At 39.9% G+C, this 24941-nt stretch overlaps 1 protein-coding gene across 11 annotated transcripts in view; it reads right to left on the bottom strand.

The window, feature by feature from the left end:
• The window catches only part of SGMS2 (sphingomyelin synthase 2), a 99595-nt gene that overhangs the window by 22622 nt on the left and 52032 nt on the right, over positions 1 to 24941 (bottom strand). For 8 of the 11 annotated variants that reach the window (XM_082462925.1, XM_082462922.1, XM_082462926.1 and 5 more), the window contains 5 exons: positions 17256 to 17956; positions 13751 to 13868; positions 8502 to 8655; positions 3403 to 3569; positions 83 to 1934 (listed from right to left, as the gene is read on the bottom strand). In XM_082462925.1, coding sequence (XP_082319051.1) covers positions 1731 to 1934; positions 3403 to 3569; positions 8502 to 8655; positions 13751 to 13868; positions 17256 to 17710 — 1098 coding nt within the window. In that variant the 5' untranslated portion in view covers positions 17711 to 17956 and the 3' untranslated portion in view covers positions 83 to 1730. Of the gene's footprint in view, positions 1 to 82; positions 1935 to 3402; positions 3570 to 8501; positions 8656 to 13750; positions 13869 to 17255; positions 17957 to 24941 lie in introns of those variants that run through there. The other 3 variants (XR_014263921.1, XR_014263922.1, XM_082462923.1) reach the window with 2 other exon arrangements.

Below are 24941 nucleotides of genomic sequence, written 5' to 3'. Positions count from 1 at the left end.
AAGCCTGCCAAGGATGTTTAGCGTTTCAGTTCTTGTTGTAAATAACCAGATTAGTCCGTCTTTCTGCCTTGGAATTCAACCGTTAGTGTTTCTTTTTTACACAGAGAAAGAGCCACACTGAAAACATATACAGAATTTTAGCACCGAAGGATGATGAGCCTTCTGAACAGATCTGTACTGTGCTCCTCTCCAACAATTTAAAGGTCAATTTTGTGTACCGAATCAAGGCCGACTTGTTTACAATGACAAATTTAGGGATGTTTTTCATTCTAAGTGGGGAGAAATTTTCACCTTCACTATACATGTAACTGCCTCCTACCAGCCCCCCTGGCCTCTCCACTCTCTGACTGTGTTGATGACTTTGTGACCTTAAAGTTTTTCCTAGGGTTACTAGAAGTCTAAAGAAATTAAGCCAAGAATTATCCAAAAGATTCAACAGCATTAAATAATGCACTACATCTGGTCAGATATTTAAAAATCCATCTTTTTTTTTTTGCATCACCTGAAAGAACTTTAGAAACTATTATCCCCCTTTATTGAGTAGCTGTAACCGACTAACACACCAATTCCAACCATAGATTATAGTGCAGCACCGTGGTATAATTTTAGGGTCAAAGTAAAATTACTCAATTGTGGTATGTGTCCTTAGGACCAGTGCATAAGAAACGGAGTCTCTTGCTAAAAGGCAAGGATGCATTAAACTTTTGGATTCCATCTTGGTTTTTCCAGAAAGCACAATGTCACTAGGAAGAAATGGTTTTCAGTGAAATGTGACCAACTGTATTTCTGAGTTCCAATTTGCAGCTCTAAAGCAGATCTCACACAGGGCGTGACCTGGGAGAGAAACACAGGCTTGTTCCCCACAGGGCATGAGCATCAGTTCATACAGCTATGTGTGTTCAGCCTGTGCCACACTGTTGACTGCTCTGGGGGTACAGGTGCAAAGTTACCAGGGGGACAGCAGAAGGACTCCTCGTTAGCATAAGCCGCCCCATGTCTCCTGTATATCTGTCAGAGAGGTCTTAAAATGAAATATTTACACACATGTAAAATCTGTGGGGTGTGTCAAATACTTTTATATTTACTTAGTTCATCTTTTTTTTTAAGTTATAAAATTATCAGTTAAAAAAAAAAAAAAAGTGAAAGTGATATAGTACATTGGGTGGTAGCAGCAGCACATATTCCCAGACCTGACCCTGACCTTCCCCTTGACAGAGCCGAAACAAAGTTCACCCGAAGTTCACTCACAACCCATGGATCTCCCCCTCGCTGAGAAGCCTAATGCTAAAAATCACTCTCAACATTAGGTGATTCTATTTACACAGTAGCCGTATATATCCAGATTTTTATTTAAAACATTAACAAATTCTTTTGACCTCAGAGGGAAAAAAATTCCTGAAAAAATTCTGAAGTAGAGAGCTTTAGAGGAGAAAGAATGAGGGAAGAAGTAGTATGTTCTTTGGCACCTCTTTAACAAGCTCATTAGTAAAATCCCAGTTTGAGGGCTTGTCACCAATGAATGAAGAGCTGCAGGAGAATGTAACTTTCTCAGGATGAATAAAAAACCAGTCAAAGGGTAATACTTCGTTCATCTTTCTAATCATTTGCACAAAATTTGGTCTGCTTCATTTAGCAATCAGTTCTCCTAAAATAAAAACAAAAACAAAACTATACCTTTGGTTACAGCGATAACTCTTTTGGTCTAAGAGCTGATGCCTTTGTTTTGCTCCTCAGGTAGATTTTTCATTATCTTCACCGATCTTCTGAACCCGTGAATACTTCTTGCAAGACGATTTAAAGCAGCCAGGAGGCCAGGACAGTGGCCACGAGAAGCAGCAAGGAATTGAGCCTTGTACGTTTTTCTCAAAAAAATAAAAGATGGGGAACCACCATGCTCGAGACAAGAAATTAGTCTGTGAAGAGACCTTCAAGTTCTGTAAAAGGTAGAAAAAAAGTAAAATGAGACATATTTTTCACAACTTGCATCCTAATTTGTTACTTAATTAAACTGTCATTTGCTGTAACTGAACAGGGAAAGCAGCAGAACCCGGATCGCAAGGCAATGCTTGTCTTCGCTCCTTTCCCCTAACTCTGACAGGACTCTGGCCACACTTCCAACCCCCTCCACTCTTTCCCTCTCTGTGGCTCAGGCAAATCTGTTTTGTTTGGTTTTGTTTTGTTTTTACTTTTTGCCCGTGCCCTGTGGCATGTGCGATCTTAGTTCCCCAACCAGAGATCGAGCCTGCGCCCCCTGCATTGGAAGCGCGGAGTCTTAACCACTGGACCACCAGAGAAGTTCTCAGGCAAATCTTCTGCCTGCAATTCCAGTAAGAATGGAGACTCAAGAATGGGAGGGAGAGCTCTCCAGGAGGAAAATTTTTCAGGATATGTCAGTGGTCAGATCTGTGGGTCAAGGAAGATGGAAGAGTGAAAGGAGAGCTCATAAGGTTGAGCATATTTAAGGGGAAAGATGAAGATTTTGGTTCATTAGGTGTCAGTAGACATCTAGATGGAAGTGGAAGAAGGAAGATGGAAATAGGAGACGACAAAATAGGAAACAGAGCCACAGAGACAAGTAAAGTAATCCATAGGAGGGGCATTCATTAGTGGACACCACTAACTGAGAACTGGATTTAGATCCTTGGGGAACTACATATTTCAGTTGCTCACAAATTCTCCCAACATTATATGCATCCGACAATATGGCAGGACTATCCCAAGATAAGTAAGTCATGGCACGCAGACTAACTCTGTTAACACCGAGGACATACACTAAGGCTAGGAAGACAGAGAGAAGGGATCATTCCATCTTGGGACTGGAGGCAGAGAGCAGTAGTTAGGAAAGGCTTCTCACAAGAGATGACATCTGAGCCAGCTCTTTCAGAATGAATGGGAGAAGAAAAAAAAAGTCATCTAGGAACAGGAGGCTGCAGAAACAAATAAGGAAGGATAAGAAGGGAAGCCAGAGAGCGCAGTATCACCAAGAGATGTACAAAGTCCACTTCTTCATCAGTTACTCATTTTGCCTGACTTTTAAAATAGTTGCTGTCTTTTCCTCAAAAGGGCAGGGCATGTTTCACCTAGCTGCACAACAATGCTTCCACAGAGAAGGTTCCTAAGCTTTTATTCAACTTTAATTCTCCTATAAATTAGCTGAAATTAGTAAAACACCGTGCTTTATAATTATACAGCATTTTTACCCTTAAACATCATTTATATTTGTGACATTCTTTATTTTAAGAGGCAGTCATTACTATAAGTTTAAGTGAACTGACCTAAACCACACGTTTAGGCGGCAACAGCAGTTATTCCCATTAAGCTACTGGAAACTCCGCTGTGTGAAAAGAGGCCCACTGCATTTAAAGAAAAGAAATTATCCAAGGATAATTTCACTGCTCTCACCTTTTCATTGGCCATGGAATGGTACCACCAAAAGAGCCGTGTTGTGATATAATAAGCAACGATCACATCGACAGTGTAGTGTTCGTGTGCTACAAGGATGCAGATGATTCCAGCGGCGCTCAGCAGCCAGCAGATTAAATGATACCACCAGAAGTGACGAGGCGAGTCTGGACAGCAGAAAAATTAATAGTTAATAGGACTGCCAGAGGTGGACTGAATGATGACAGTCTATCCTAATGACCTGAGAAAAGTCTAAGGCCAGGAAGTCACTGAAGGAGAAAATGGATAACCCAAAATGAGTCCCTGTGAACTGGCTGGGATTTGCTCCGGTTGGCGAGGGGAGACGGGGTGCTGTTGGTAGCAGGTCTAATAGTAATTCCCTGGGGCGGCTGGTAACACTAGATACTCTAGGTCTTACCCATAGTGTTTAATAATTAGGAAGAGAACAGAAATATGTCACATTAGGTTGGAATTGGCTCATACTGGCTCCTGTAGGGACCCCACTGGAAAGAGAAACAGCAGAGTGAAAAGAAAGGATAGTTGTCGGGAACTCCCTGATGGTCCAGTGGTTAGGACCCAGCACTTGCTCTGCCATGGCTGGGTTTAATCCCTGGTCAGGGAACTCAGATCCCATGAGCCGCGTTGTGTGGCCAAAAAAAAGAAAAAGAAAGGGTCATTGTCTATGAAAAAGGGGCGGTGGGGTGGAGGAGGGAATGAGAAAGCAAGAGTGATTTTAGGTCTTATATATAAACTTACTTTGATTTCTGCAGGGGGAGAAAAATGGTATTTGTGGCTAGCAATATTTTGATTCTCAGCAACTTTATACTGTTATTGCCAATAGCAACTATAAGACACTCCCTATGTAAAGCTTGGGATTCTTGCCTATTCACTTATGGGTTTGAGCCTTACCTAGAGAGGGCACTAAGTTCATGACACTGATCAGCTATAAGAGAGAACTAAAGCGCCCGGCAGGTTAAACATGATTGCACGCCCCCCAGCCTTCCCACACAGGTGGTAATGACACAGGTGTAACTGGAGCCAGTGCTCATCTCTAATAACTTTTCTTTTCTTTGAATAACTCTTTCCTTTTTTCTATTTTAAAGCTTTATTAGCTCACAAAGATAATAATCGAATAAACTAAAATTTATTTCATATTTAACTGTGTTTATATTTATAGTGATATTTACTTTCAAGTGTGGAAGAATGGTTGAATAGCAAAAAGATCCATTTCCAGAACTTTACGTGACACATCAAATCAAACATGGTTCAAATAAAAATTAAATAGCTGTTGCTCTTTTAGTCCTACGTGGAACAGTAAGATGATAAACCTGTATTTGCATTTGAAAGTCTGATTTCCTACTTCTGAATGTGCAGCTCATTATTTCCAACTCTTGCTTGGTTCATCCTGCCACGAGGTTCTGGCAGATAACTCATGAAATCTGAGAATTTTATAGCTAGGAGAGGCCTTACTTCTGTAGCCTGGGGGGCCAGATCAACAGTCTCCATAACTGTTCTGTTAGGATCTGAATGTTAAAAATCTGGAGATTTCACTAAATATGCATTCTCCACCACCATAGACCTCACCCCTCCCTGAAGCCTCACATCAGCCCTGCTTCCCTTCCTAACAGGTCATCTGGTATTTACCTTAAAAGTCCAAAATGTCTGAGCAAAGCAGAACTATTTTGTATTTGTTTATCCACAAGAAGCAAAGCTCAAGTAGGTAGGGAGTAAAGAGGTGGCCCATTTTACTACTTGTGGAATTGAAAATGAGGTTTCAGGAATGGCTAGATGCCCTAGCACTGCTCTCCTAGCACATAAAAATGTATTCTCTATGAGCTACCACACTGGGATCACTGCTCATTAACTGAGAACACTGGCTGGCCCAAAGAAAAGATTTAATATAAACTATTTTGAAATAGAAATGGCAAAATGGTAATCCTCTCTGTTCTCTCATTCTACCCACAGGGATAACCTTGAGCTGAGAGATGATGATACAATTATTAATGAACTCCACTGTCTGTGTGGGATCCTAGCCCTAGTTGTCAATGAATAATAGAGACAATAGACTTTGTGTAGTAGCAAGGTAAAAAAAAAAAAAAAAGTAGTTTTCTCGACTAGCAAGACATTTGGTTCTAAGAGCTACATTGATTTCTCCAGGCTAGTTTTATAAGGAACCTAAGTCCCAAAGATAATATTTGCACACCTGTGTAAGACCCTCTCTTGCTAATCCACAAAATGATTCTGGTCCCACATTTTCAACTACTCTCATGACTAAATTCAAATCTGCTCGTAACAACGGAGTAAACAGGGAGAGTCCAAAATGATCAAAAGGCAGGAAAGCAAAAAATATACAAATGATGCATCTAATTCTAGAAGCAGAATGTTCAAAGAAACCACTGGAACCAATGCTTACTCAGAACAACAACACATGGTATAATTTAGAAGGTCTGTTTTTCCTAATTGCATAGGAAACGGGCGTAAACATGGAATGCCCAGTTTATGTACAGAACTGATTCTAAAGTTGGGTTTGTATCAAGCATTACAGATTTGCCCTTTTGTTTCTCACCAAAACTTGGAAAAAGTGAGAGTAGCATCGACATATATACACTACCAAATGTAAAATAGATAGCTAGTGGGAAGCAGCTGCATAGCACAGGGAGATCAGCTCCGTGCTTTGTGACCACCTAGCGGGATGGGATAGGGAGGGTGGGAGGGAGACGCAAGAGGGACGGGATATGGGGACATATGTATGCATATAGCTGATTCACTTTGTTGTACAACAGAGACTAACACAGTATTGTGAAGCAATTGTACTCCAATAAAGATCTATTTAAAAAAAAAAAAAGGAAAAAGCAGAATGTAATTCTTTCCTTGCTGTATGTAAACTTACACAATTTAAAAAACCTCAAGCTCAAATCATATGTGGGAAAGAAAATGTCTCTACATACTGCATCAGCCTTTATTAAAGCATAGAAATAAACAAAAAGTTGCCCTGCTATTTCTCTGAGGTGAAAGTACAACAATGAGCAATACATCCAGGCTATTTCTTAGCAATTCTATAAGATCAGACAGCTTGGGTTTCCAAAAATTCTAAACAGAGCCAAGAAATTGGTAGTGTAACCTCTGGAGTCAGCCTGCTTGAGTTTGAATACTGCATCCTCCAATTACTAACTGTGGACTGTGGCTTAATTCATTCACTTTCTTTATGCTTAAGTTTCCTCTGAAAAATGGGGAAAAACAGTGTTTCCCTCATGAGGTAGCTACAAGGACTAAACAAGTTAGTTTGCGTCAAGGCCTTGGAATAGTGCCTGGCACAGAAAAAGTACTATGTCGATTTGCTGTAATATCACTTGGTCTTCAATTATTTTATAAAACTGACTCTCGGTTTCCTGGGATGTTTTCTCTTCATTACCTTATGTTTTCCACCCACAGTAGCTTCACTCTAACATGTAACTCCTCCCGGCCCTCATCCTCATCTTCTTCTATAAGCTTGTATGATCTGCAGATTAGAGAGAAGATCCTACAACCCAAATGAACCTCTCGACTGGAAAATGACTGATCTTACATAGATCAGTTTTTGCTGAACTTTCCACAGCAAAAGTCAGAGCGAGAGCTATAAACAACATAAATCGCTCTGCCCACCACCCAGAACCTGTAACTAGGTATTAGAAATTAGAAATTTCAGAAGATTGAAATTTAAGGGGCAGTTATTGGCACACAGACAGAGCTAGGTTCCTCCCCTCCACCACGTCTCCAACTGTGTAAGAACAGAACTATGGGGAAAGGTGCAGAAGACCCTCTGCCTTCAAGTCAGACAGTATGACAAAGGCCGAACACTTAACATGCTGCTCTCCTAACTCAAAGCTTGTGTGTAGCATTTAGAAAGAAAACAATTCAGAAGATATACAATTGTCACCAAAAAAAAAAAAAAAAAAAAAGACTTCATCTACTACAGAGACTCTCCTCTCTTTGTCGTATTGCCCTCAAAGCAGAATTAAAACCTATAACCCCGGGAAGTCTATGGGGCAAGAATTCACTTCTGCACCACTGGAAGATAAACCTTGATGGGTCTAAACCTGTTTGGACTAATGACAGGCTAAGAGAAGAAGGGAGAGAAGGGGACTAACCAAGGAGGACAGAGGGGAAGGGCCTCCTTTCCCTGGTCTCTGCCCAAAGACCTCCATAATATGCTCTGCAAGTGAAGAGAATTGAGATAAGCCTCTAAAAGAACAATGGCATGGGGATAGGGTATCTTGGAACTAAAGATGAAGGTTAACACCGACTAGCTTGGTAAAAATGGAGGGAGAAGCATCACTACTTCAAAAGGATTTTGAGATAATGGGCCCAAATATACAAAGCCTCAGAAATCTGCTAGGCAGCTAAAACCAAACACAACCTCCTTCACAGTGAACAAGATGTTTTTCCGGCCAAAAAAAAAAAGCCACTGGAATACACAAGAATTTTGTATAATGGGAATTAAGTACATAAATATGGGGAGATATTTCACATTCTCATCTCCATGTTGCTTTCTAAGAAGAAAGTGGTCAGTATTGGCAAACTGTTTCATGAAGATGCATATTAAAGCACAGAAAGCTACTGGAAGTGACGAAATTAGAATAAAGTGGGATAAGGAAACGTTAAAAAAGGTTTAAAAAGGGGAAAATATTAACCAAAGTATTTGGGATGATGGAATGGATATTCCATACAATGGAAATTTCATTCAAAAGTCCTTTCCATTTGGCTCTGGAGCACACTGATTCTTTTTTTGCAGTAACCTTAACAATGATTCTTCTTTGTTTCAACATTAAAATAGCTTTTCATACCTTAAGAAGTACTAACCAAGGAGGGAGACATTTTGGAGGCATGCTAAATGTTAGCAAGAAGCCAGGGCCAAGCTTTAAGCCTTCCTTCAGTGTTCAAATCACATACGACTGGTTGAAATGATTTAAACACACACACACACACACACACACACACACACACACATCCCACTTTCCATAGCTGTCGATTCCAATAGAATAAGGACTCTTATCAGTTTCAGGGCTTAGGGATCCCGCCCACTACAACAATCAATAAAGCAGGAATGAGTTATTACTTACATTCTTTGATGAACAAATAAGTAAGTGTCAGCACAACTGTGTGACCGCTGAAGAGGAAGTCTCCACACAAGATATGCGACCCAGTTATGGACAATCCGCCACCAGAAATCAACCGTAGAATCCGTTGTACTTTTGCCTGAGAGTCTCCGTTGAGCTGAATGACACAAGAAGATCAGGAGAAAAATTTATAAGCTGATAAAATCATGTTTTAGCCTAATTTATGTGATATTTAGAAAGGCCACCAGGTTGTGATTTTTTTCTTTTTAACTTCAGTCAAAAAGAATCCAAGGGGGAAGCTCCTCAAACTGGATTTTATTCATTGTATTGGCCAGTTTTAGTGATACGTTTTAAATTATTCAATATGTTACTAATAATACATTTTAGTGGTGGTGTGTCCTTGGGCAAAGCTTTTAAAAATACTAATAACCAATGACTTCACCACAGTTATGGACCAAAAAGATCAAAGCTCCTTTCTTTCCTCTTTGCAGGGGGAGGTCGGGGTTTCAGATGGCTAATACGTGATTCGGCTGCACTCCACATTACTAATATTCTACAGTGTATTCATACCTTGTGTTAGGTGGGCAACCTAAAGTGTGCATATAGCTGTATTAACATCTGATCAAAACATTTACAGTTAAAAAGCGCTGCAATACGTTAACTAATTTAAACAGGCTTGAAAATGATGGATTAGGGATGTACTGGCAGCTTTAAAATGAGTAGCTCGATCAGGAAAAACATCCTCCAAAGCAATAACCTGTGTGCTGTGGCAGGAGGTCAGGAGAGAGCTCCCTGGGCAAGGGTGGAGAAGCCCCGAGAAGCTGTCGTGATGACATGGGGAACAATGATGGGTTAGGGCAGGAGTGTGAGGCAACAGTCAAAAGTTCATATCCCATTAAAACTTAAGCATACAGGTATCACTTACATGTGTAATCTGAAAAATACAACAAACTAGTAAAATAACAAAAAAGGAAGCAGACTCACAGATATAGGGAACAAACTAGTGGTTACCAGTGGGGAGGGAAGGGAGAGGGGTAATATAGGGGTGAGGGAGTGGGAGGTACAAACTATTGGGTGTAAGATCGGCTCAAGGATGTATTGCACAACACGGGGAATAGAGCCAATGATTTGGTAATAACTGTAAATGGAGTGTAATCTTTAAAAATTGTATTTAAAAAAACCGCCCCCCAAAACCCAAACCTTAAGCATACAGGAAGGAGTAGTGCACTGAGATGGAACACAAGGGAAAATGGAATACTGAAACGCTGTAGGGCCGGATGGAGGGTTTCCCATCAGTCTAATATCAAGTGAATAGGTTTAGAAAATCAAAGAATGACACTCAGAAATAAAATGGAGTCAGAGTATACACAAGAAGAGAACTATAGAAAGACCATTAATGACTATTTCCACTTGGGACCTGGGGCACAGTTGTAAGATACAGTGCTTTTCATACTCAGCGATGATCCTTCTGGGCAACTGGCCCCTGAAGCATGGCCAGGCCAGTCATGATGGTGGCAAACTGTTTGGTGGTGTAGACAGGTAGTGTCTAGTCCAAGTAGACGTGTAGTAGTGAAGGAGGGTAAGATGCGTACAGGTGGAGGAGAAGACAGTCTAGGAGGAGAGAAATTGAGTCTCCAAAGCAGGTGGGAAACCATCCTATACGATAAAATGGGAATTAGGGCAGGATTCCTTGCCTAAAACTTTCCTGATTAAAAATATCTTATGGATCTGCAAAGCTTTCTGGTCTTCAGGTGACCCTTGTAAAAAGGCAAACACACCGTGATCGGGTGATAGTTGAGAATAAGGCTCTGCAGCAGAAAATGACATGAAACAGGATTAGAGGGCAGCATGAGAAACTGGAGGTTTCGAAGAAACTCAACTTTTCTTCAAGAGTTTGCTTAGGCCGAGCCCAGCTGGCAAAACCAAGAGAACATGTGCATTTTATCAAGAATTGACAGTCCTTAAACCAAACATGCCAAGTAACAGGTGACCCTGCCTTGAAAAGACAGGGTCTAGAAGGCAGTAAAGGATCCATACCCGGAGAAGATAAGGACTGTTGACAGAGTTGCAGGACTCACTTCAGGTGCCCCTCAGGAAAGGCGTACTGCAAACCACATAAAATGACGTGAAAGCCCTTGATGTGGAGGATAGAATCTAGCATGTGCTTTATCAGATCAGCCACAGACCTTCAGGAATTTCTGGTTGTGCGGTTGGTACAAACAACTGTCAACAATGAGATCAAATAGAAAGGTACATACACTCCGCCTGACCATTGTGTTCCCAGTTTAAAGAACACATCATTCATTTCAAAACTATAATAATATTTTTTTATCCACTGACCCACCCCAACTCAATACTCAAATTTTCTAAGGGTAGAAACACTTAAATTTCTTTACTAGAAAGAAATTTAGATGGATCAAAAGGCATAATTAAACCAGGAGCTAAAATACTGCCACACATTCTCTTCTCCCCCCTTTCTTTCAGCAGTGTTGGTGTATTGAGATTTCCGATAGCATTTGATTCCATACGCCTTCGCAGAACAGAGGAAGGACTCTCTTCTTGCTTTTTCTGTACTTTCTCAGTTCTTAATTCCTCAGTCCTGTCACTGCTATCTTAAGATGTCAGATCATGCTCAGCATAAATGCTAAACAGAACTTCAAGAAAGGAAATTTTAAAAGAGGGTGGAAAGAAAACTGGGAAGGGGGAGGGTAATAGAGTTGGGATTAACAGATTATTTTCTAGTTCTGTTCTACTTCATTGAGGCTCTCTATCACACACCACTAAAGACTCTAGTTCCTCTTAATTTCCTCATTTTTCAGACCCATTCTATGCCATTCCTGGATATGAAACTGAAGATGTAGAAAACCAGGAGGAGAAGCATTGACCATAGTAGCCAAAACAGACAGAGCTCAGTGTTCTCAAGGGTTCCTCAAACTATGACCTCCACACAACATTTCCCACAAAAATAAATTAGGTACAAGAGAGCCCAACTTGGCTGCTGCCAAACCAGAAACCTTACCATCCACACCATCCCTTCAATTTAGAAGAGAAGTCCTTTGGACCTCTATGGCCAGGATGAGAGGGAAGCTTTCTCAGGGAAAGGAATGTAGCTGTGCCAGCCCAACATTCCTGTGGCAAAAGGGGTTTGAGAAGCTAAATCATTTCATGTGAGTACTAATAACTAGGTCAATATCTATTTAAACACAATTTTCAGAACTCAAATTTTGCAACTGCAAACTAAAACTTGGGTGTGTGGGATGAAGTAAATCATTAAGCCAAGGACTTAAAGTAAACCATAGGATAGAGAAGGGGGAAGACAACTGGAAAACTGTGAGAGCCAAGGATTTGACTAAGGGCCTATCACTGTGATGGCTTCTGTGATCACATCCACTAAGTAACAGGTGATGTGAGGCATCAGGGACTAGTCAGATAACCTTCCATAGCAAGTGGCTTCAGTATGCACAGTTCTGTCATTGCTCTCAGTCACTAAGGGCATTCTATAGAGTCAGCAACAAAGGAGACAGGTAGATTATCTAATAGCTTTGTAACCACAAAGATCTCAGGAGCACTCAAAGCCAGTGGCTGAACCACATTTAGAATGCAATTCTGCCTCTTGTTCTGTAAGACCACATCACCTCTATTGAAACAAATTGATCTGTGTTTGTTTTACTGAACCACGATCCAGGCACCAATAGCCTACTGATGCTTCAGGAAAAGGTCTTAGGTCTTGACATCTGAACACAGGGGCTGTTCCCAGAGCTTCCACTGTGAACATCTGTAGCTTGGTTATCCAGCAGTACATTTGCTCTTGTGGCTTCTGAAAATTGCAACTTTTCCACAGAAGATAATCTTTACATGCTTTCTGTAATCATAGTAATTCATCCCTGCAAACCTCACCCGTTACTAGGATGGGCTTGCTTTCTTTCCTGTGGCCATTTCTTCATTTAACCCATTGCAATAACCCCTTAGAAGTGTTTATTATGCTTCTGAACTTCTACCATGACTTAAATTAGTTTCACTAAAAATCAGTCAATGTTTAAATTCAATATGTACACTGTTTTAATTACAGACACTTTCTGCTTTGATGGTTTTGGAAAATTATAGCTTCTCCAAACCACACGTATATTTGGTGAAGGAGACTGTTGACTTCTTCAGAACAACTCTATTTTTCCTTCCACCTTGGACATCTGCTTAGTGTTCAGTTAAATATGATAGACTTCATTCCCTTGCCCAGAAAGCACATGATTTGTAAGTTTCCTTTTTAAACCAGGGCACACTGGGGTCTAAGATGATTAACAGCTCTCTTGAGAAATGACTCTACCTGGAGAAACTATAAATCCTGTTTACAACACTTTCAGTATCCATTCTCACACTCTCAGTGAAAGGCCGCTCGATCCAGTTACTAAAAACTTTGAGGTCATCCTTGACTTCTTTCTCTTAAACCCATATCCAACTTATTAGCACATCCTGTTGGCTCTACCTTCAAAATATATCCCGAGTCGAATGACTTCTCCTCATTTCCACTGCCACCACCAAGGTTCAAGTTCCTACAATGGGCACAGAGGCCCTGTGAGATCTGTGGCTGCATCATTTCAACTCTTCATAACTCTATGCAGCCACACGTGTCTCCCTGCTCTTCCCTGAACGCACTGTGATTAAGCTATTTCCTTGTCCTGAAGTTCTCACCCCATTCACATGGCTCACTCCCTCATCTTGGCTGCCCAAAAGCTTTCTCATTGAAGAAGCTTTTCCTGACCACTCTATAACTTAGTACCTACCCCCATAGTTCCTTTCACCCTTACTCAGCTTCACTGTTCTCCAACTGATAGCCACCTGACTTACCACCATGTAACAAGTTATGGCTTCATTTAACTGTCACCGTCCTTCAATAAGAATATACGTTCTCGGAGGGGGAGAACTTTGTTTTGGTCATTGCTGTTACACAGTGCCTGGTATGTAACAGGAACTTAATACTTTCAAAATGAATTCGTGAATGAGTAAATGAGAAGGCAAAAATGCAGAGTCAAAGACCCAGTAGTAACTTCCAGTTAGCAGAAGATGAATTTTTTATGCACAAACATATAAATTTTATGAGCACATTCTAATGTTTCCCCCCAAGATCTAAAGCAAAACAAAATATGCTAGATTTCAATGAACGTATATGAACGTGTCTAGGAGAATGTATAACAGAGAGCAGGTGTTCAATCACTGTTTGCTTAATGTCCTCTAAATGGTAATCCAGAGGGGCTTACCTTTGGCGCACACTGGAAATGCACTCCAGGCACAGGGAGCGTAGTAACGTACATCGTGATGCAGCGATACAGGTACAAAGTCCCAATGATAAAAAAGAATCTGCGCCCCACTATTGACCTAAAGGAAAAATAAGGATGGGGAAAAATAGGTTTACTGGGGTTTTTTGCTCCTAAGGCAACATAAAATAATGTTTAACACAATAAAGAATAATTGCAGCTTTCAGAACTGAAGATTCACATACTGCAATTAATCTAGGTGGGTTGGGCCCCAAAGGAATGAGTCTCTGCGGAGAGAGGGTGTTAAAATAGATGAAGGGTTTCACACAACTACCACTCCTAAAAAAGGCCCTCTTTGCCAGAGAATTCAATGAACCTCTCTACGTTGTCTGTCAACTCACTGCATTAATAAACCCTCTCTTGAGAACACAGCAGAGGTATAAGCGAGCCACAGTCACAGAGGAATTAACTAATGAGCTAAGGTGATACGACATCATTGGGCACATAGGGAAATGGGACAACTCTTTTAACCTAAGTTATATAAGCAAGGTTTATTTGGGGACTATCCAAAAATATTCTGACAACTTGGGCATGAACTATTTTGTCTACGACTATAGAGATTTTCAGAGAATTATATTTTGAAGATGTTCAAAGTGTCCTCGTGCATTTAAGGACATTTAAGAGTGAAGCTGTAAACTGATTAGTTTACCCTGATTTTATGCAATCTTGATCAAAAGAGGTTAAAAAAAAAAAAAAAAAAAAGAATCCCACAAGTCCTTTTTCACTTTATATGTTTCGGTGAAGACAGTTGTCTTGACTAACATTAGTCCCTGCTCTTCGCCCCCTAAGTCGTCAGTCTAAGGCAGTGGTTCCCAGAGGCTGGCTTTGAGCACACTGCTCTCCAAAGGGAAGGGCTCTGCCCACCTGCACCACTGTCTCTTGCGTACCTGAATGGGCATCACGAATTCTGAAGATGATTCTGTTGTGTAGTTAGAGGTGGACCTATAAACTCTGGGCTCTATAAAGATGGCTGGGATCCACAAAGCCCCTAGAATTACTGGTTGTAACTTCCCTAGTACATAAAATATGTTACTCCAGGTCTCCCATTTTCAGAGCTCTCAAACTTCCAAAACCAGTGATCAAAAACCTCTGGAAAAACAGGCAATTTTAGGCATGTGGAATATTTTAAGTTTTCTCCAAGACTGTGGTGTGCCATGGATCAAGGTCTAATTCAGGTAACTGCTGGGACTTCTAAAGAATCATGTACAAATATAATTTTAGCTGCCTGTCTCCAAGAGCTATTTTAAGGAGATTCCAGGGTTTCTGGGGTCAAAATATAGAGAGAAACACCTTGACTAGTTGATGAAAGTATCTATTTCTTGCAAGGCATTTCTTTCAAAGGCCTGCTATTCTAGTCCTGCCTTTTCTAGTACTGAAAAGGAACAGGTAATGAACATTGCTGAGGGCTTCCATCTGGTTAAGTGAAAAACTATTCTCCCTTTGATTCAAACCCAGGTTCAAAAAGAGCGCTGAACTGTGCTCCATGCTGTTAGACAAGGTGAAGTAATAAGCAGGAATTATTCTGGGTCAATTATATTCATTCCAGTATTCAGAGTTCAGCTGTACTCAGAACAGAAAATTAACTTAGAGGTGAAACATGCACTCCGCAGCCTTATTTAAAGAACTACTGCCAGTGATTTTTTTTTCCCCCCATAGCTTTAAAGGTGTTTTAAGTGAGAGAGGGAGAGTGAGAGAGAGAGAACAACTAGAATTTCTTATTCAGCTGGAATGTTCAAAACGGGTTATAAAAATTACTCTACCAGTTACTAAAATATAAGATCCAATTCTATATGAAAAGGAAAAAGGAAAATTAGTGTGATTTCCCCAAGTTTTTGCTGGTGGATTGTGACCCAAACAGTGGCTATCATTAAAACATGCGGCTGGCCTGTGTGAAAATAAGTTTTGACATGGTAAAACCGAAGTTGGCACTGGAGAGAGAGGTAACAACTGTCTTCTACGTGAAGATGCAAATACACCAAGACTGTACTGCAGGCTGGAAGCCGGCTACTTACCCGGCCCTGGGAAATTTCTCTTTCACACACATATACAAATAAAACTTTGCTCTAAAACAAAGGAGAGAGCAAATATCTTTGTCCTGAGCAGTCTCTCTTATATTCAGTGTCAATTCCAGACACTAAAAAGGAAAACGCTAAAGTTCAACAGCTACACTGTTTGCTTTTAGCATAAAGCACGTCATAACTAACAACTTTAGCGTAAAGTTCCCCTACTAAGTAAAAGACAATTGACAGCTATGTCTTTTACTTACACATTATTATGAGAAATATTTTAAAGAAAATGCTTAGGAATGACTTCAGTTTGCGGAATAAGTTTTCAAAACTGCACACCTGCATGTGGGGAACTCTTTAGCAAAGATAGACTGAACTCTTCAAATCTCAAAGCAACAACCAATTGAAAGAACAATATAGCGTAAATTCCTTCTTCAAAAAATGATCTTGTGGCATTACTGCTGAAACCCTATTTGACTCTGAAGTGTATTGACTATGTTAGCATGTATTATACTTTCAAAAGCCTCCGTTTATGGGCAATGTTTTAATTAAACTTATATTTGTGATTTAATTATTAGAATCTTAGTAGAGAAAAAACATCTGAATGATGGCTGAGGAGAAAAGGGGAATTGAGGGGGCTTTTTTCTTAATGGATTAGCAATCAGAATTCGACAGGGAAGCAGAAATAACCACCTCAGAGCTGTGTCCTATTTTTAAGTATCTTCAAAGCAAAAGTACCTGGCTTACTACACTTCCTGATTCCTGCTATTCTAAAATGGGAAGACTGAAACCAATGAACTAAATGCTCCTTTGTGATGGCTTGAGGAAACCAGAAGGCACGTTTACTTTAGAAATCTAAAACCCAAACCGCATGGACCCAGTTCTAAATGCAGTTTATTAAACAAACTCTTGTGATTGGATTGCCAAAAGGCAAAAGGAAAAGACATGTAAAATTCGAGAACTCTTGAAGAGAGGCAAACCTCAAAGCCTGCGATTGACTATAGACCAATATAGTCATCACATTATGAGTAATAGAGAAAAAAGCTTCCCAGCCTACAACTTTCCCCACCTGTCAAGAGCCTGGAATAACACAAGCATGATGAAGTGAATGTTATTCCTTTCCAAGGCTCTTAATGTATCATGCAAATACCATAGTGCCAAGTTGCTTGAAATTAGAACTGCACCTTAAATTTACAAAGTCTGAATCATCCACCACACCTTCACACACAGTTGCCACTTTCCTACAGTTGCTCAATAAATGCTTATGGAATAATGACTGGATTTACTCAAGGTTGTAGATCTTTCTATTGATTCTTTTCATTAAGTGCCTGGATAAGACTGAATTTATCAGATAAAACCGAGAAAGATCATTTCAACTACACACCAGCTCACTAAAATATAAACTCATGGCAAATCCCCAAAACATGTTAGACCTTACTTACTTGTATCTCAGAAATAGCCACTGGGTGATCCATAATCCAACTAATATAATTCCATTTATTTCTGATACAGAAAATGCCCATTTCACCCGATCTATGTAATCAAAAAACTTGTCTGGGAGTGGAGGGCTGAGCTCCTTGGGAGGGACCCTCTCGTGCACAACCGTGATCATGACGGTTGTCAGGACGAGGTTGAAAAGAGCGTACACGAAGGCAATGCCCGTTTTCCACCACTCTAGGGGAAATTTGTTCCTCGATTCCGTGGGCATAGCAATTTGGATATAGTCCGGGTACTTTTTGGTGCCCTTTCGCAGCCCATTGGATAAACTCTTAGGTTTACCATTGCCATTTTTGTTCTCTTCTTCAACAGGTTCAGCAGGTCTTGTGTAAGTGTTTGCAGGATCGTTGGTTTGGTTTTCCATATGTTCTTCAAGTTTTGCTGTCTCTATGATATCCATTGTCCTCCGGTCTTCAGATCAAAAAGGGAGATGGTAAAGTTCTTGTTCTTTGTGGAAACTCAACTTTTTTTAATCCTTCTACTGCCAAGATCAACATGGACTCTTACAAGTGATTCTGTTTCCTAGTACAAAACATAGAGGGTCTCCATCGGACTAGTGTTCCTCCTGGGCAACCATCTGCTGTACATTCACCGCTTTCAGGAAAGGAAGCCAATTTTCTTTCTCCCAAAGATGTTACTATCCCACCTGTAAAAACAAAATAGAACTATGTTCAGAAACTGCTTGTCCAGTTGTCAAGCATCCAAAACAAAAACATTATCAAAATAAGGAAACAAATACCAAAGCCATTTGCTTTATAAATGTATCGTCCGAACACAGTTAAAGCTGCTGAGATGGAGTTTATTTATAAAACATTGAGGGACTTCCCTTGTGGCACAGTGGTTAAGAATCCACCTGCCAATGCAGGGGACACGGGTTCGAGCCCTGGTCTGGGAAGATCCCACATGCCGCGGAGCAACTAAGTCCGTGTGCCACAACTACTCAGCCTTTGCTCTAGAGCCCCTGAGCCACAACTACTGAGCCCATGTGCCACAACTACTGAAGCCCGTGTGCCTAGAACCCGTGCTCTGCAACGAGAGAAGCCACCACAGTGAGAAGCCCGCACACCACAATGAAAAGTAGCCCCCGCTCGCCACGACTAGGAAAGTCCACGCACAGCAACAAAGACCCAACGCAGACAAAAATAAATAAATAAAATTTAAAAGTAAATAAATAAAAATAAAACATTGAATTGTTTCATCTTGGAATTCTCTTTTTGAGCTTATGTCAGTATAAATAGGAACATTTTAATAAACAATTCCTTTTAAATTTTTATAAATAAAAGTCAGGACCCAGCAATGCAAACACTTCATCAGACACTATCACTTGTTACAAACCGTGAAGTCATAATAAGCTAGAACCCACCCAGAGATCACATCATTCCTTCCTAAGACTGCAATTTTTCTATGAACCTTAAAGGATAAAAAACTGTGATGAGTTGCTTACATGCATAGAATAATTGTTATTCTCTGCATTTGTCAAAATGGTCAACTTTCTACTTTCATATTAAAAACTGGAATCTTTTTAAGTGACTACTTTTCAGAACATACTCAAGAACTATGCATTCAAGATACTTTACATGGCACTACCTCTGTTTATCCTTTTATATTCAGAGATGCACACCATACAGAAGGAAAGCTGACAGCCTTCAAAATAACACAGTGAAAAGATACACAAAGCCTTATTAGCTATGCCCATTTAGGGAGAAATTCTACTCATTACTGGAAGGATAAAATAATTCACTACAACTAACATGGTAAATTAGTAACTGACAACACTTCGATACAGTCACCACAATTTCTACCGAACAACAGAAATGCAGACCCGGAGGACCAGCTCGGGGCACTTACCCACCACGACACCAGTGATGAAAGGTGTCCTCTGCTTAAAGCGCCACAGGCTCTAAAGAGTGACGATTTCTCTACAACACAGAGCACCAGCACCACCGCTTTTATATGTGCCAGCAACACGGCCCCAGCTGTTGTCAATTTAGGAAAGCAGTATTTTCGTCCCGCTCCAGACCCCAGCCGCCTGAAGAAGTTTTCAAACCTCGTAATTAGTCCCCACCCAGAGTACACTGCACAACTTAAGCACAATCCTTTGCATTTTAAAGACCTCCCTCTCAGGGTAACTTCAGGGGAGAAAAATAGGGAGGAGGAAAAACTCAAAGTGGTGACAGCTAAGCCTTTGTTTAACGAAAGAAAAAGGAAAAAAAAAAAGTTAAAATGGCACAGTCAGTATGGACCGGCAATATTTCTTGACAGTTGTGAATGGCAAATAGATGATCAACCACAAATGTTTATTGTGCACCTAAATGTCCCAGCACTGAGGAATATGTGGGTGCAATTAAAAGGAGTTTGAAGAAAAAAAAACACTGACCTGAACGTTCACCCAAAGAGCTTGAAGTCTAGCTGAAGAGACGGAACTAAAATAGCAAAACTTTGGAGAAGACTGACTGGCATATTGTTAAGACGAAGAAGGATGAGGTGGATCGCTAGATCAAAATGCAGCCTTAGCTGTATCCCTAAAGAAGTGTACACAGAAAGTCACTGAACATTTCCGAGGAAGCGAAAGCAAGAGGAAAGTTAGCCTGGCAGGGAAACAGAGGATCACTAAGAGATGGAGATTGGCTAAGAGGTAGTACCAAAAAGTTCGGACCTCTCACCTTTCTACTGTTCTGTCCCTGTGAAAAGCCCCCAGATACTAATGCATCAGAGCAGGGTGAGAAAGGACAAGGGCCCCTCTCTGTAAAAGAAGACTGACAGAGATTCTCCATAGTGCCCTAGCTCAGTGTTGTAGGACAAGTATAATGAAGAGGTGCCTGAGTAAGGCATTTGCAAAAACAAACCTTCAACACCATGGACAACTACTTCTAATGGAGGTACCAAAGCACTAACTCAGCCATTGCCTGTCTCTCGTTACCAACTTCAGGCTACGCCACTCATAGCATCTTGCCAAACTATTATCCAAATTCCGTCCAACTTGACTACTACGCATCTGCTCCAAGCCTGGTGTCTATAGTGGAAAGAAGCTTGTTGATTTTGAAACCCAAGTCCACCAGCGGACATACAGATGGTCTTTAAAAAGGTAGCTACCTAGTTCTAGAACACAGAATGTAGAACAGAAGAAAACAGTTACCTTTTTTTTTTTTTAAAGAGGAAGCGTTCAGCCATCCACCTCCTGGGACAACTGTGAGAAAGACTGAAATAATTAATCCTGAAGAGCTTTGTGCTCCTGGGAGCAATAGCACTCTGTGAGTACAAAGCCCATTTATCAACATTAGTGGCGGGATTGATATTTTCCTTGGGGTTTCATCAAGAGGATTAAGTATACAAAGCACATTCATCATGTGTCAGCCAATCTTGAGATGCAATGTTTATCATCAAGGTGATGATTACAACATACTCATTCCTATGGTGAGACCTTCCTACCAGTAAGAATCTGGAAAGTGACAAAAGCCACAATAGTTCCTCTTGAGGGATGGCAATCCCATTAGGTCACTTGTTTAGGGTACTCTGTCAGAGCACAAAGCAGATGAAAAGATTTCCAAGTTCTCTTACATTGCAATATACTGGAAGTTAGTCTAGATAATATTTTAAAAGTTCAAGATCTCTATAGATTAATCTTTCTTTTGAAGGCAACTGTGAAACTCTGAAACTTTTAGTACAGTGATACTGTTTTACTAGGTTTTGTTTTTGTTTTTAAGAACTAAGTATGATTTACTCCAGAAATACAAGGAAGGTTTCAAATTAGGAAATGACTAATTTGTACTTTATTAAGTACAAAAAAGAAATGTAAACAGAAAAGATATGATCATCTTGAGTGAAGTTAAAAAAGGCAGTTGATAAAATTCAGTATCCACTTGATTTGGGGGAGAGAAAGTACTCAATAGTAGGAACAGAAGTATGTATATAGCTGTGCTCTTTCAATGCCAATATCACTATTTTAGCTGTGTAATATGTGTTCTAATATCTAGTGGAAAAAATCCTCCACTTTTCACCCCTAAGGGAACTTCAGGATCTTTCTGTCAAATTACAAGAAAATATATAATTTTGCTTCTATGTTTTATTTCACCTCTATTATACCATAAAGGGTTTGATCTTACCATATTAGTATACAACATTAGTCATTTTCTCTTAATAATCCCAATAGTATTTTTCCTGTAATTTGACAAAAAATGATTCTAAGGCTCATCAGGGAGTGAAAATGGGGGCAGCAGTAGAAGGTTTGTACCAGTAGATATTAGACAACATTATACAACCAATATTGGGGTAATGGTACCCAGTTATTCTATTTTAGGAATTTATCCCAAGGAAATAAGGATGTACACAAAATATGTCTACACATATGCTTTCAACACAGTTATTTATAAGAGCAAATTGGAAATAGCCTAATATCCAACAACAGGGGATTAACTAAATTATAGCCATCTTGATACTGTATTTTGATATAGTAACTACAGAATTGTGAGACAAGTATACTAATACTATAAGAAGGATGCAGTATCCAATTAAGTACAAACTTAGATCTGAATAGGAGGTGTAGGAACTCAGTGATTCATCTCAGAGGTTACGGTTGACCAAAAAATGGGAAAGGGGCCGAGTGACAGAGGTTCAAGGCTCGAAGAAAAGGTGCAAGTGTTGAGACTCGTGACTCACTCCCAGTTCTGATCTGAAGCTCACAGACAGCATCCCACAGAAGAGGTTAAATGCAGACATGAGCTCAGCTGAGGGCTTAGAAATGCTTTGCTTGTTAAATTTGTATGTTGGCCTCGTTTGTGCATTTGCAGGTGGTTAAGAAGATAAGATGTATTAAACATGTAAATGTAGTTTAAAAATTAAGGAAACTTATCTAAGTTTATATGTGGGTTTCAATGTTTAAAAAGATGTAATCTGTTAAAGATAGAGGTTTAAACATTGACCAAAGACAATGTGGTGCTAACATTTACAAACTGCAATTCTGAATGAAAGAGATTTAGGCGTTGTTTAAAGGCTTAAGAAAAACAAGGTCCTGAAACAGAGTTGAAGATCAATGGAAACAAAAGAGCTGATGGGTTTCGTAACAGACATTAAGCTTTCTCAGCCCTTAAACTGAAACCCAGTGGTCACCTTAAAGCCATTAAAAAGTCAAGTTGTATAATAAAATGGCCACAATATAATAGTCCTCAGCAAATGTTACTATGTGCCAGGTACTGTGCTTTGTGTAATATCTAATTATTCCTCATAACAACGTTAGGAAATATTTAAAGAAAAGAAATTGAGATAAGTGAGATGCTCAAGGTCAGACAGGTAGAAGTGACAGAGCTCAGATCTGAACCAGGAATCCAATCTCAGGAGTCCCTGTTCTTAATACCACATCACTACCTCTAGTGCCATTACATATTATAGGTCAACAATATAGTCAGTGAAAAAGATTAGGACTTCCCTGGTGGCACAGTGGTTAAGAATCCATCTGCCAACGCAGGGGACACGGGTTCGAGCCCTGGTCTGGGAAGATTCCACATGCCGCAGAACAACTAAGCCCATGTGCCACAACTACTGAGCCTGTGCTCTAGAGCCCGTGAGCCACAACTACTTGAGCCCGCATGCCACAACTACTGAAGCCTGCACGCCTAGAGCCTGTGCTCCTCAACAAGAGAAGCCACCACAATGAGAAGCCTGCGCACCTCAACGAAGAGTAGCCCCCGCTCGCCGCGACTAGAGAAAGCCCGCGCGGAGCATCGAAGACCCAACACAGCCATAAATAAATAAATAAATTTATTTAAAAAAAAAATAGATTGAGACCATCAATGACAAGCTTTTTTAAAACAGAGAGATACATAAAATACATAGAAAGTCTCCAGATAACATTACAGGCATTTTTAAATCTTCATAATTTTGCAAAAATTAATATAAACTTAGAAAAAAATTTAATATATAAATCACCTCTCTTGGGGGGGAGACGGAAGGAGCCTGTTAAGTATTTCCCTGTTACCCATACTTGCCATTTAATTATAATATACTGTAACTAACAAACTACTATATTACATTTATAATATAGGTACATTGCTGTTAACAGGATCCAGTTAGCTATAAAAGTTTTATGCCTATAAAAGTTTTTGCAGAGACCAAGACATCTTAGCTTTTCCTTATTAACATTCTTAGAGCTTAATTTACCTGTAAAAATCCTCCTGCCTAAAATGGATAGGCATTAACATGCTTACAGAAACAAGGGTGCCTTGTGAGTCATGGCATTCTAATTTCAGAAACACCCATAAAATTTGTTAAATATTTTTACTAACAAGTTCTTGAAAATTGAAAGGAAGATCCACTGTTTATTCAAAAATGATTGTGTATATTTGAGAAATATTTTCCCAACAAAAGTAACATGGAAAAGAGTCCTTGTTATACCATTACAGGTCCCACATCTGTACAAGTATGATAGATTTAAATTAGGGAAACAGACAGGTGGGTAAGGTGGCTTGTGACACTATTCTGAGAATGGACTGGGGAAAAACCTTTTTTTTTTTTTTTAATTTAAAAGACAGAATTGAGGCTTCCCTGGTGGCGCAGTGGTTGAGAATCTGCCTGCCAATGCAGGGGACACGAGTTCGAGCCCTGGTCTGGGAAGATCCCATATGCCGCGGAGCAACTGGGCCCGTGAGCCACAACTACTGAGCCTGCGCGTCTGGAGCCTGTGCTCCGCAACAAGAGAGGCCGTGATAGTGAGAGGCCCACGCACCGCGATGAAGAGCGGCCCCCACTTGCCGCAACTAGAGAAAGCCCTCGCACAGAAACGAAGACCCAACACAGCTAAAAATAATACAAAATAAATAAATAAATAAATTTATTTTAAAAAATGGTTAAAATGGTAAAATTAAAAAAAAAAAAAGATAGAATTGAAAAAGCAGCTACCCATGACTGTAATTCTGAACTCTGGAAGAGATATGCTCGGGTAGAGAATAGACGTTTTGATTTTCGGTACTAATTTACTATCTCACGCTAAGGTAGACTGGACAACTATAGTTCTGTATCCAGTTGTTATAAGAGAAAGACTCAGCCTATCAATAGTGGTTGCTGGTGGGAATGGAGAGTGACTGCAAAGAGGCTGGAAGTTTCTTTGGGGGAATGATGGAAATGTTCTAAAATTAGATCGTGACAATGGTTGCACAATTCTGTAAATTTACTAAAACTCATTTAATTGTATCCTTAAAACACATGAATTTTATAGGATGAAAGTTATAACTCAATTAAGTTTTTTTTTTTTTAAAGCTATAGCCCATCGAGATATATGGTTTCTAAAGAATTAGAAACCAGGGACTAACCCATGTTCTGTTATTATATTCCAGGCTCGCTTATCCCTTTCAAGTGCTGTACTTACCAGCTGAGCACTTCTTTAGCAGTGACTTGGAAATAACACACATTTTAAAGTTTTCTACAGACAGGATCAAGAACCAGCCAATAAAATGCTAACTGTTTTACAAAATTTGTGTAAACTGCTCCAAAAATAAACTTGTAACTAAATAATATGAAATGACCAAAAACAAAAGGATTTTCTAATAGAATTCATCAAAATTTACTATGAGTTGGATCCCAAGGAAAAAGAGACCATCTGTTTTCTTTCTCACCAAAAAAAAAAAAAAAATTGATCACTT

The sequence above is a fragment of the Balaenoptera physalus genome (genome assembly GCF_965194825.1).
Source record: "Balaenoptera physalus genome assembly, chromosome: 5".
Lineage (NCBI taxonomy): Eukaryota > Metazoa > Chordata > Mammalia > Artiodactyla > Balaenopteridae > Balaenoptera > Balaenoptera physalus.
Note: the sequence above shows the minus strand (reverse complement) of the source record. Positions and strands in the feature narration are given on the sequence as shown.